At 35.4% G+C, this 14,175-nt stretch overlaps 1 protein-coding gene across 2 annotated transcripts in view; it reads left to right on the forward strand.

Moving 5' to 3' along the window:
* The window catches only part of LOC124372888 (heterogeneous nuclear ribonucleoprotein A1, A2/B1 homolog), a 56,904-nt gene that overhangs the window by 10,555 nt on the left and 32,174 nt on the right, over positions 1–14,175 (forward strand). For both annotated transcript variants that reach the window (XR_006923374.1, XM_046831301.1), the window contains exons 3-4: positions 12,147–12,267; positions 13,717–13,927. Coding sequence is in view for 1 of the 2 variants with exons in the window: in XM_046831301.1 (XP_046687257.1) it covers positions 12,147–12,267; positions 13,717–13,927 (332 nt within the window). In the remaining variant the exon portion in view is untranslated. The remainder of the gene's footprint in view (positions 1–12,146; positions 12,268–13,716; positions 13,928–14,175) is intronic.

Below are 14,175 nucleotides of genomic sequence, written 5' to 3' on the forward strand. Positions count from 1 at the left end.
ATAACGTGATTGCAGAGTCTCGCCGCCCGTTCAGCTGGTTCGTCGCTTTGTTGTACTTCCGTGTTTTACCTCTACATTTCTCCAAACACAAAAATTCAACAAAAACAAACATTACCAAACTAAAACTAAACTCTTTATTGAAAAAACACTAAAAACTTGTTTTTTATTCTTGATCACATTCCGCCACCCAAAATGCGAGTGCCTCCGGCCATCAAAACATCCCTCGAGAAAGAAAAACATCCCTCGAGATAGTACCTATCAGTAAAATATCAAATTCTAGAGGGGCTGATCAGAAATATAAATTGAATTGCAATGGAAAGGCAATTATGTACAGTGCAAATCATGTGATGCCGCGCGGCCTACCGTAATCGGGATTCTCGAGAAAGATAAGGTAACAGCGACAAAAATACCGATCACAATACCTGGAAATGCTTGTAAGTTTGTAATTTTGAAATTAAAGAGTTGTTTTTTCTTTCTATCATGTCTATTTCTATAAATTTATATTTTTGTGTTCTTCATACTGGTGTGGTCGGTATAATCCCAAAGTACCCTCATTTATAGAACGTTAGGTGGTTGAAAAAAAAATGTTTATACACTGTTAGGTACCGTAGTTGAAAAATAAAATGTTTGTACAAAGTTACAATTTTTCAAATTTTATTTTTTTCCATAATTTTGTTCAGATAATTATTTTATGATAAAGGCATACTTTCCAAAACTGCTTGTTTTCCTCTTTAATTTGATATATAATATGTTAGGTTAAACAATGTCTTCATCATTTTAAAAAATTTTAAAAATCACAAAAAACGCCCAGTGTACAGAGTAAATTCATTGTTATAGGCGTAGCAGGGTGTCCAGCAGCCTTGAAAATCGGGAAGAGCGGGAATTATGCTTGAATTTTACCTGCCTTGAATAGGGCGCGAATTATGCTTGTATTTTGTAGAAAATCGGGAGTTTTTTTTAATGCCACTGCCGTTACTAATGCAAGGCGCCCACTGCAACCGTCCCGGCCTTTTTGTTGAAATATACGCAATCAAATGGACACCCGCACATTGCGGGCAGCCCGGCCTTTTTGTGAAGTCGAAATACACGCAATCAAAGGGACACCCGTCCACTGCGGCCGGCCCGGCACAGCCCGGGAAGACTCGGCCCATACGACACCAGAAGAGCCGACCGAGGCCGGGCCGGTCGCAGTTGGTGGGGTGTCCATTTGATTGCGTGTATTTCGACTTCACACAAAGGCCGGGCCGGCCGCAGTGGGCGGTACTAGGCTGGAGTGAACCCGGCCCGGCCGCATTGGGGGTGCTAGGCCGGAGTGAACCCGGCCCGGCCTTTTTGTGAAGTCGAAATACACACAATCAAATGGAAAGCCAACAACTGCGACCGGCCCGGTCCAGCCCGGCCCGGACCGGTCGCAGTGGGCGGGTTTTCATTTGATCGTATGCATCTTGACAGAGTATAAAAGTCCGGGCTGGGCTGGACCGGGCCGGTCGCAGTGGACGCCGCGCCGTGCTTAACACGAATGAAGGTATTGAAGCAACAGTTCGATTATGTTCACATCAATGTGAAATTGACAGAATACAAAGGAAATTTGGAAGTAACTCGTTCTCGTTGCAGTCGCAAAAAATGGCGTTGTAGTAGGTTTGACGAGAGATGGCATTTATATATGCTTGATGTTAAAGTAATTTGAAGAGTGGCTAAATAACCTACGCGACTATATATTGTATTTATAATATTCGCATGTTGAAGAGGTTGCCAATTCTTTGAAACATAGTGATGAATATTAAATGTTTCAATTTAAGGTAATCGAAAAAAAACGTGATCATGTGATCAGTTATGGTGTACAATTGGATGCCTATAGGATTTATTTTAAATTTATTTGAGATAATACAACACTTTTTTAGTAATCTAGGTGTTTATTTACCCTTGCTATACTATTAATGGTTGTTTTCATTTAACTTATTGTCAATAGCCTTATTTGTTTAAATTAATTTGTGCAATGAGTAAAGGTGCAATACATCGTTAGTAATTCAATTGTTAAAGTTTTATAACTTTCACACACATTTTCTAAAGAGGGTAAAACTTTTTCTGTGACAAATTTATTTTTTAACACAAAATAAATTGTAAAAAGGGTTCAACATTTGAATAGCCCATGTTTTGGACTTTTTGAGTTTAATCCTTTTTACAAAATGAATATTAATATATTTTTATTTATTTTAACAGTTATTTTGTTTTTATGAAACTTAATTCACCTAAAACTAACCTAACCCTCAACTGGTTTAGAATAGTATTGGGTTTGATGTTGAAAGTATAAGTAAAACTTCATTAACTTTAAGTCAAACTGTTTCTTTACTATCCCGTGTTTTTGAGGGTTTGTTTTCAGACTTATATTTTATCAGAATAAAAAATCGAAATCATTTACCTATTTGGATATTAAAATGTATTTGTAAGAAACTGTTACAATATAAACATTAAATTAGGCTTTGGTACTTTATCATAATTTTTTATAGGCCTACAACGTTTTTTTTTATAGTAACATTACACTGAAATTCATTTTAAACTAAATTAAATGCCACATTAAGCATAGTATTGTTTAAATATTTAAATTAACATATTTTATAGGTACGCGATTACAGTTCAATGTTTTTGAACACAAGGAAGTTCAATTAAAAGTTATAGGTTATGAAAAAACCTCATTTACTGTAGATTTTTCAACAACGAATTATAAAATGGTGTTAATAATGTATAAGGACATTAGTAATTTAAACAGAGGCCGGTCTCTGAGCATCGTCTAAAATAAAGGTATGTATTCTTTTAAGCAGTTGTTTTAAAATATCACAATGCTGTTGTTAGGCCTTAAATATTTGAGAAATCTTTATAGTTACATGGAAAGTAAACACTATTTCGTGACTTGATTTTGGCTTGTAAAATTGTTAGTTACCGATAAAGAGCCAAAAATAAACCGCGACTATAGCCTTGAATTTTATAATTTTGAGCCTTGAAAACCTTGAAATGTGCTTGAATTTTAGATTTGGTCATTACTGGACACCCTGCTTAGGGTTCAATGTGTTAAATTCATTAAACTCATTAAAATAAAGCAGATTATGACATGTTACCTGTATATATTTTCTTGTTCATTATGAAACATCTTTCACTCACGAACTATGTATGAGGCATATTTAAACAAAATTAAGTACTGTTTTGAATTATTAAAAGATTAAGTAAACATTTTGTAACAATTTTATTTTAAGATGAAAGCCTGTACTTTTGCCTACTTTTCTAAATAAATGCCATCAATACTAAAGCACTTTATCATATCTAAAAACAACATTTTGTATATAGTCGGCTTGGAAGATTGCTGTCACAAATGACACTCACTGGGCGCTAAATTGCACTGTAAAATTGTTCCTAGCAAAATGCCTGAGATCTTGGAGTTAGTTCTGCTGCTTATGGATGTACATTTTCATAAAGCATGTTAACTATAAACATTGCCGAGACTTTATTGTATGTATGATCAGACTTGTGACAATCAGCGGTATAGCTGTCACAAGTATTAATTTGTACTTGTACTTCTCACTTGTAAAATTGCTTTAATGTTACATTATACGATAGTAGTTGCACAAATTCTCCCCCAACTGTACTTGCCGACCAACTGAATCTATTACGAACATCAGTTTTCGTCAATAGAGCTGCATTGGCTGGATGAACTGGTGGAAAATCCCATCACTTCTCTGATCAAATATTCATCTGAATGACTTCCCCGCACATATAATGATCGGTCAGAAAATGAAACTGTTTAAACCTAATAGTCCAACATATATGAGAAGCCTTTCATATCGTTTTGTAGTCCATGGCTATAATCTAACGAACATGTTGTGACGAACTAGAGCCTCAGGCCTCGGTCACTGTACAAGCAGCAGAGCAGTAGTGACCATGATGTAGGCAGTGTTTTAGTAGTTTTTAGTCACTGAAATTGAGTCTCCGATGATGTTGTCCCAACTCTTACGAGGGCTGTTTTTTAAGTAAGGTCCGTTCTCCCGTACACGGTAGTAGTTCGCGTTCCTGCCGTAACGAGCGTGCGCCCCGCCTCCCGGCATTCCTAGCGAACAACTTCATGTCAGTTGCAGCTCTGTAGCTAACCTGTATGCATTACTGTGGATCTTTAAAATGTTTAAGATTATCGAATCACCCGCCGCGTGTGAGATTCGGTCAGTGATAAGATTTTTGACTGCAAGAAACATGTCGGCTGCTGACATTCACCGTCAGCTTTGTGAGGTGTATGGTGCCAAGGCAATGAGTGAAGGTAAAGTGCAGAAATGGGTCAGAGAATTTAAAGATGGCCGCAAAAATGTCCACGATGAAGATCGCTCAGGCCGGCAATCTGTGATCACGGGAGATTTGGTTACTGCAGTTTACGCAAAAATTCATGAGGACCGACGGTTCACAATAACCACTCTCTCTATAGAATTTCCTCAAGTGTCCAGGTCAGTACTGTACAAAATTGTGTCAGAAAACCTAAACTTTAAAAAATTGTGCTCAAGATGGGTACCCAAACTCCTCACTGAGGATCACAAAAAAAAGAGAGACTTAAAAAGAGATGACTTTCTTGACCCGCTACGATGAGGAAGGAGACTACATGTTGAGCCGAATTGTCACAGGAGATGAAACATGGGTATCCCATATCACTCCTGAATCAAAGCAACAGTCCATGGAATGGCGGCACACAACATCTCCAGTCAAAGTCAAAGCCAAGCAAACGCTGTCGTGGCGCAAAGTTATGGCAACTGTGTTCTGGGACAGGCGCTGTGTTTTGCTAGTGGACTTTATGCCACGAGGAATGACGATTAACTCAGAAGTCTACTGCACAACCCTGGCCAGTCTCCGACGCGCCATTCAGAACAAAAGACGCGGCATGCTGACAAAGGGATTCTGCTCCTCCACGACAATGCAAGGCCTCACACCGCTGCTCGGACACAGGAAATGATCGACTCTTTTGGCTGGGAAGTTTTGAATCATCCGCCGTACAGCCCTGACCTTGCTCCGAGCGATTTCCACCTTTTTCGGTACTTGAAAAATCATCTTGGCGGGAAGCGCTACAATGACGACGAAGAAGTCAAGACGGCCGTGAACTCCTGGTTATCAGAGCAGGTGGCAAATTTCTTTGAAGAGGGATTTCAAAACTTAGTTTTAAGATATGATAAGTGCCTTAACAAACAAGGCAACTATGTAAAAAAATAAAAAAAGTATGTAGATTCTGAAAATAAATGTATTTTAAAAAAAAATAATTGTTGTTTATTAAAAAAAAAAAAAAAAAAAAAAAAAAAAAAAAACGGCCCTTACTTAAAAAACAGCCCTCGTATTCTTCAGTTAAAATAATATTTTGAAAAGACGTGATTGGACAGGTCTAAAATGTACAGTATTCACCTTATAAACAGGTTTAGAGTTCAGTTCGGTGAATATTATCATATGTTTGACGGTTTAAAAAGAGATGCAATCCGGTTTTACCAGAATGTCAGTTGCATTTTACCCGACCTGATTAGAAAAATGTAGGAGATGAACATTGTGGATTTGCGACAAGTTGTACAGTAATGACAGAATGAGCTGAGGACCGAGGAGCAAGAGGAAAATTTAATAACAGTTGGTAGTGGATCAGCGGCAGCCGTAACGCTGTTCCAACACTCACTGCCCACCACTTACCATTTGTATCACGGCCGACATCTTCATTTGGTCTGTGAACAACTGCTACTCCCACACACGTTCCGATTGGTCACCAGATTACATAAATTAAAACAAAGAAAGAAGTTTTATATTTTGGTATCATGGTCAGATCAAAACCTCGACTGAACTTACTGCATTTTCACTGAAAAACATTGCATAATTATGCGTTCCTACAGTAAAAATCGTTAGTGTAAAATGGGCGCAAGAGATTTCGTGAGCGCTGCCACAACCACTGGCAAACAGTTGTTTACAAAACAGGAAAGCAGTGTTGGCCATTAAAATTTCATTCATAAACATTGCTGTTTGTGAACAGAGTTCATATTGATTTCTGTAACTTCCGTAGCAGATAACTTTTTCATGCATTCTTCTTATATTGGCAGGCTTATATTTATATATTCGGAGCCATGATACATTCGCGGAACTGGAACCAGGGCTGCCATCGACGATGAGAATCTGGGATAGCGTAGATGATGCATGAATTTCGGGCTCCGGGAAAACGTGCGTTGATTTTTATAATTTGCCTGGGATTTTTACTAGGTTGCATCGTTTGTGATAATTTATACTGCGGCCCTTTTCACTTGATTCTGATACCGACTAAAGAGCTTAATATATCATGATTAAACTATATACATATAGTGATGTGTGGAAGCTGAATCTTGAATTCAAATAAATCTATCCTCACATGATGGCTGATCAGCAGTACGCAAATTACTGAAACATGTTTTTATAGTTCTTTGTGTATAAAAGCTATTTAGAAATATATAGTAACAAAATAATGTGATTTATAAATCTTTATATATATATATATATATATATATATAATTCTTGTGTGCATGTGTATGTCACTGAACTCTATACGTCTGAACCAATTTTAATGAAATTTGTTTGTGTCTTTAGATGGATTTGTGAATGGTTTAGATTTACAAATTTAAGCAGTTACAAATTAAATTTAGATGACTAACCCTTTCCGCTCGGATGGGCAGCAGTGCTGACCAAATATGGCTTCTCGTAGGCTCGTATTATTTTAGCGCGTACTGTCCACTCAGATCGGATGGGCAGCGGTGCTGTCCACTATGGCGCCTGCGTGCACACAGCAGCCACGTCATTGTTGCGTCCCCACCAGCTCGGATTTATTTTCGCCGCGTCATTGATACTGTGCCTTTTAAAAAGTTAAATGGATTTAAAGGTCCAAAGGTAAATAATAATGTAGTCGAAAAGTATTACAATGGAAATGTTATATTTCTATAAACTAACATGAGTTACAATGAGTATTAATAATGTGACAGTAAATAATTATAACATGATAAAAAATAAAATTTAACTGCTTATTATTGTTCCGAATACAAATTTAACTGCAGGCTAGTTGTCATCTTGTTGTTGAAATATCTGAGATGAATGGTACTTTTCAAAACAAACACCGATGTGAAGACTGGGCTCATTTTCACAAGTTTTGCAATAAAACGTCACTCTTTTCCTGGTGCCGCCTTGTGCTCTGCTGCTACACACGACGAAATTCTTCACTTTTCTGCCTTCAAGAGGATATGGTAGATGAAGTTTCCCATTTAGTCGGGAAATGTCTTGCAATTGGGATGGTCTTCCTTTTTTATTTATGTTCCTTACATCGCCAACAAGCTCTAATACCAGTAATTAATAATAATACCAGTAAAACCAGGTATTAATACTGATATATTTACACTTTTATTTACAGTTATATTTACACTGATATCTACAAAACTTCATTTACACTAATATTTAATAGAATTGCACAATACTAAGAATAATAAACAATCCGTTCTAATAATGCGTGTAGATTAACTCGCTAGTGACAATGTGGTTAAAAGCGCGCTAAAACGAAAGCCTAGAATGCAATATTGACCAGATGGTCAATTTCCAAGCTTTGTAATGAAACAGCTGATTGATCTTAATGCGTTGTATTATAAAAGAATACGTCAGAATAAAAAAAAAAGAGTTTATAACTTGTGGTCAACGCTGCTGTCCATCCGAGCGCTAGTAGGATTATTCAACGGACACCACAGCTGACCATCCGATCTCTGAGGACGGCAACTCTAAAAAGATATGCGCGCGCTAGAGGAAATGGCGGTGGCCAACACTGCTGCCCATCCGATCTCTGTAGACATTCTAACATTACCGCTCCGAGCGGAAAGGGTTAAAGATAGTAGTTTTCAAAGTGCCTGCAGATTTTAAACTGCAATAACGAGACAGTTAGGTATATTAGATAGCCAAACACTATTTTAATGGCACTAAGTTCTTATGTATATTTGTGGTTTTAAAGCTTTAAAATAAATTTCTTGGTGAACGGATTCCTTAATTTACGGATTCATAGAAAATTCATCTATTATGTTTATAATATTAATTTATGTAGTTGGAAACTGTCAAAATATATTCCATCGACTCATAAGAATATATATCATAGCCTATGCACTAGATAATTGTCTTTATCAAAATAGAAACACTAAAAACATTATAACAGTATCCAAAGTATTTATTAGTATAGTGGTTATAATCGGTTTCTAATCGGTTACCTTACAATTAATGACAAAAAAATGTACAAGAAATGTTACATAGCATATGGCTGTAACTCAATTGTATAACTATCGCCTAAGCAATAATTTGTTACTATAAAATATTCTTGCCAAATTACATCACAACAAATATTTTTGAGCTATGTATTTTTCAAGGACGAATATACAAAGAGAGGAAATTAAGCAAGATATGGCCATAAATAGTATAATATTTCCAGCATATTGTAATCTAAGAAATTATTATCTAGAGGAGGAATTTCAAGACAATCTGTATATAATAATATTTTAATGAAATTGAAAACTGTAATACAGGTGAGGCAATAAGAACTCAACATTTGATATAACAAATGTAATACTTTTAATATTTTACCGTTAAATAACAGATGAACAGATGGGTGTTACTACGCAATTTTACTAGGTCGAACACGTTTTTTGAAAAACATATCCTTTAAATGATGACCTTCAGCCCGCTAACATTCCTTAACCCTTCAACGCACTATTTAATTTGAACTGAACACCCCCTAAGTGGTCCACTTAATTTCTTGTTTTTCACAGTTTTGTGAAAACATTACCTATACATACATTAAATGATTTTCTGTTAAGCCTATACTTGTAAAAGTGATTGTATTGCTAAAATATAAGTATACCCATCATAACTTATGAAATAAAGTAATAAAACAGGCCTAGGCCTAAACAATAATCCAAACCAATTTTAAAAACTAAATCTAAAACTGTTTCACTTCATTGATGCACATACGAGTATAAACTCACAATCAGATTTGTCCTGAACCACAGTGAAAATCACTTTCAAACAACATAATTGCTAAAATTACACTCAAAAGTAACATTATGAAATAGTATGTAAATATAACCAAACAAATAAACAGCTAAAGACAAACAATAACATCGTCATGCCAGCAGACAAAGTCGCGCCACCTTGATCGATGTTTTTCGTCTACTATAAACTACATGTTGAACGGCTTTCGATACATAGGTATCGATAAACCGATAGTTCATTTCATCTTCTTTCCAACGATGTATAACTCTAATGTATTACACCGAAAATAACCTAAATATATTCGTTATAAGATCGGACTGCGCGATGCGTACAGCGTACGTCGCGGGCCGAGTTCAGCGGTAAACGCTAGACGTACGTCGCGGTCCGTCGAAGGGTTAAACGGCTCTAAAGGCCGCCGAACACTTGATCCAGCATTTCTTGACGAACTCTCTGACATCCTTTGTAATCCTTTGCTTCATGTCATGCAAATTTTTCGGACGAGTTTGAATAATCTTGAACTTCAATTAGCTCCATAAGAAAAAATTGCAAACATGCAAATCCGGTGGTCGAGCTGGCCAGTGTATGTCATCAAATCGTGAGATCAAACAATTCTGAGAGCAGTCATGGGTAGGTCTGCAATGTGCGCAGTGACCCCGTCTTGCTAAAAGTACAGAACATCAATATCAATATCCAGCTCCTGTAGTAATGGAATAAAAAAGTTATTCAACATTACAATTTACCGCGTAACCGTGTTTTCCCTGTTATCTTCAATGTAAAATCCAAAAATTCTCTATCGTTACTGCACTTTGACGATATGTAAAGGCTTGGATTGAAGCTCTATGAGGTTATTTGCACTCTAATAACTAATTTTTGTTTGTTAACGTGGTCAGAAGGTGTGTTTCATCAGACATAATCAACGGGTTAGAAAAATTAGGCAACTCATTTTTAATGTCAATAATTTATCACAGAACACAACTCTTCTGCCATAGTCTATATCTTTTTTAAGTTCTTGCACAATTTGAATATTGTAAGGATAAAAATGAAGGTCCTGGTGCGAAATCCTCAGCAGTTTGAAAACCCTAGTGCCAAAGCTTGCTACCAGGCTGTCCGCTTTGGACTGCGACAACTGCAACTCTCACTCTTTCCACATTGTTTGTGTGCGAACAGTTTGTAGACTTCCCTCAGCTTTATTTTGGGCAGAGACCGTATTTCTAAATAAACTTACCCAGTTTTTAATTGTTTTTAGATCTAACATCTGATGTTTTTTTGTAGGATTGTGGGTATGAGTTAGCAGATTTTTCCACTTGATCTATTCCGTTATAATTGTATATTAGTTAAAACCATAGGTGTATCCAGGCTGACAAAAAAATACATTCCGCGTTCGCAACACTCCAGGTGGAAAATATTGCTACTTCACAATGTAAATCATGTATCAACCCATGTGTCAGTGTGATATTTTTCAATTAGTTATTGAGTAATAAATTTATTGTTTAAAATAAAATTCAACAGTTTATATAATACATGTTAAAAGTGTTTAATTATGTAAACTATGATATTTTATGTTTTTACTTCAAATGAGAGCTCATTTAATTTTTTCATAATACAAAACTGTGTTAATGTACCAAAAATGCACCGAAGAAAATTAAACTTAATTATATAAAATAGGATTTTATTTTCATAACCATAAAGAATACCCAGTGTAACAGTCCATTGGACTCTATTCAAAGAATCACAGGTTCAATTCATCCTACAATTCAATAATTCATCTCAAAAAGTATAAAGTTTTTGTTAATAATAAATTATGTTTTTAAATTTGTATATAAATGCATTGTACTTTTGAAAACTATTAATTACATCAAAGCTGTGTTTATTAGGTAAAATACTCAGTATTTTAAGCATCACAAGTACAGAAATACTGATTTCAAGTATCCAGTATTTAAACCGTCACAAATACTGATTTAGAGTATCTAGTATTTAAAACGTTACCAGTACAGAAATACTGTTTTCAAGTATCCAGATTTGTACTTCGTCAAGTAACGGTATCAGAAGGTTACATGTATGTACTGATTTAGCCCATCTCTAGTCACGACATAATTCTTCGTTTGGCTACTCACAAACTCTTTTTAACAATATTTTCCCTCTATCAAGTGTCCCCCTCCAAGGTTCTTACGTAATAAATTTCAAACAATAGGAGGTTGTGGCGCTATGCGATACCACCAAGTAGAGACTGGCGCATAGCGCCACAGAATTGGCCAATTAATACTCACAGCGCCAACACAACCGAATAAATAATCGGATTCATGCTTATAGTGCCAAAGCTCATAGCGGCACAGAATTTTACGAGTGCTCACAGCGCCAACACAACCGAATAAATAATCGCATCCACGCTCACAGCGCCTACAAATTGCTGTGGCACTATGAGGCCGCACCATTACAGGATATGGTGTGATCCGGGTGTTGAAGTATTCTTATTGTCTCATCAGATACACAATTGAGTTCACTACAATGTTTCTAACATGATCCCAAACTATGGTGGGGTAACAGAGTTTTCTACACAATTGTTGCTACTCATTATGTTTGGTAGAGTAATTTAACGGAAGTATCAATTTAAAAAAAAGTTATGTAAACTTAAAAAAGATTTTGTTTTAACATTTATCAAGGTTAGAAAAAATAGCTGCCCCAAAAAATACAAATATTTTGTTGAGTACATATTTCTTATTGTATACACAACATTTGAAGAACTTACCTTGACGAATACAGGAGATACAGCTAATTGACTGTATTGCTGTGGAAGCACTTTTTGGCACATTTTCACAAATATTTTTTAGAAACAACATAGTCTTTATAGGAAACTAGAACAAATTTGCATTGTATAAGCACACACATGGTTTTTTTTCATATTTTTAATTGATAGAACAATCTCTACTAAGAAAGAAATCAATAATCAGCTGTGCTAGTTTTAGTGGAGGTTGAAATAAGAGAGTATCAATAGAGTTAATAATAGGAATTATCGATAAAACATGAGACTTTGTGCATATGCAATGCAAATTACCCCTTGGCTCATAGATTATGTGCCTAATTTTATACCATGTTATTTAATTATCTTTCAGATCTCGAGGTTTTGGATTTGTCACCTATGCGCATTCCGAGATGGTTGACGAGGCAATGTCACACAGGCCTCATAAAATTGATGGTCGTGAGGTGGAAACAAAGAGGGCTATACCGAAAGATGTAAGTTCTTTTATGTCATGGGCAATCCTAGAAATATTTTACAGAAAATAGTTACAAGAACAATCGGGCTGGGTCTACTCAAAAAATGTACAAAATTTGTTTTAATTACACACAAAAAAGTTGATTTCGGTTCAGTAACCTATGTCTTTTAGCTATATTGTTACTCTTGGGATTTTAAAAATCACATGTGCGTGCATGCGCACACACACACATGTGTGTGTATATATATATACAGGGTGATTCAGGAAGATATGCAAAACTATTGGAGCTCATTATACTTTTATTATTAAATTTTTTAAAGTTGTTAAAACCCTCATGCAACAATTGATCATATCTTTCAACAGCATTTTAGTATTAGTATGGTGTGATATTATTCATGTCAGCTGATTGAACCATTTATTTTACAAGAGGCAAGACACACAGCTTCTTCGAGAATTATCGACATTGCCTGAAGATGTTTCTCTTGAAACGCGACGCCAACTGTACTACCAACATGATAGCTAATTCCCACAATTTTTAAATATTGTTTCCACATACTTGAATCAACGGTTTCCACATAAATAGATCAGTTGTGGAAGTCACGGCGGCTAACTGGCTACCTAGGTCACCAGATCATATGCTGTTTGGTTTTTGCATAGAGGGTGAATGACTAATGAAGCTTTTACGCTGTTAAAGGGAAGCCCTGTTGTACTATGGGAAACAACAAGAGCCATTCTTAAACAAGCAGAAAAATGCAAAGAAGTCAGCAGGGGTACTTTTGAAAATTAATTGTGATTTCGTTTAATTAAATGTTTTCCCGCTAATTTTACTTTGAACTGTTAAGAATATAAATTCATTCAATCACACATTTGTTTGCTTTCTGTATACTATGTTTACACCATTTTGATTAGAATACAATTTTCTACAGGTTTTTTATTGAAAATTTTGATTTGTTTCTTGGTGAAATAACAAAGTTATTGTTGCCCAAAGATGGAAAAAACTATTTAACTTTCAGTTCTGGGACCTGTTTTATTCAATTTATCAGGTAAAAAACTACAAAAAACGTTTTACATGGTGATCTGAAATCTTTCGCTAGCTGTAACTCTAACAAAGCATATCCTGACCCATGTTAATATAAACTTTTTTCATTATTTCAAAAAGGCGACATTACAAATTTTTCACACTTTTATATCCCAAAAACTGTTAATCCTATGTAAAAATTGCAAGAGTAATTATTTATTGCAAATTTAATTACAAAACTATCAATACCAAATTTGTTAAAATCTGTTGAAAAATAAAATAATAGAGATCAATTTTAGTTGGTGTGTTTATGCTTACTTTTAAAAAGTATATTTTTAAGTACAAGTCCTAATTTCTGTTATTTATTGGTCTTTGCATCATTAACAGCAGTTTCTAGCTAATAATAAAAAATGTTATACATTAATGTTTTTATTGTCTATTTTTTCAAAGGAGATAGAGAACATTCCTCAGCAAGCGATGGACGTGAAGAAACTATTTGTTGGTGGCCTCAAACACTTAGAGGATAGTGACCTTCAGGAGCACTTTACTCAGTTTGGAAATGTTGTCTCTTGTGATATAATTGTCAATAGAGACACTGGTGTCAAGCGAGGATTTGCTTTCATAGAATTTGATGATACCGATGCAGTGGACAAAGTCATTTGTAAGTTTTATTGTTTGTTTGTCATTTAGTTGTTGTTACTGCTTCTCCAAATATAGTGTATTGTCAGGTGTTAAGAAATTAAGTGGACCTGTTTATTTAGCTTTTATATATTTAGGTGAATATTATATTTTTAATAACATTAACATTCCTAGAAATACATTTTGTTTCATTATGACTGTAACCATTTCCATTCAAATGGACCATTATGTTTGGACCATGGACACAGCCCATATTTATTGGCATTTGCA

The sequence above is a fragment of the Homalodisca vitripennis genome, chromosome 1, assembly GCF_021130785.1.
Source record: "Homalodisca vitripennis isolate AUS2020 chromosome 1, UT_GWSS_2.1, whole genome shotgun sequence".
NCBI classification, from domain to species: Eukaryota; Metazoa; Arthropoda; class Insecta; order Hemiptera; family Cicadellidae; genus Homalodisca; species Homalodisca vitripennis.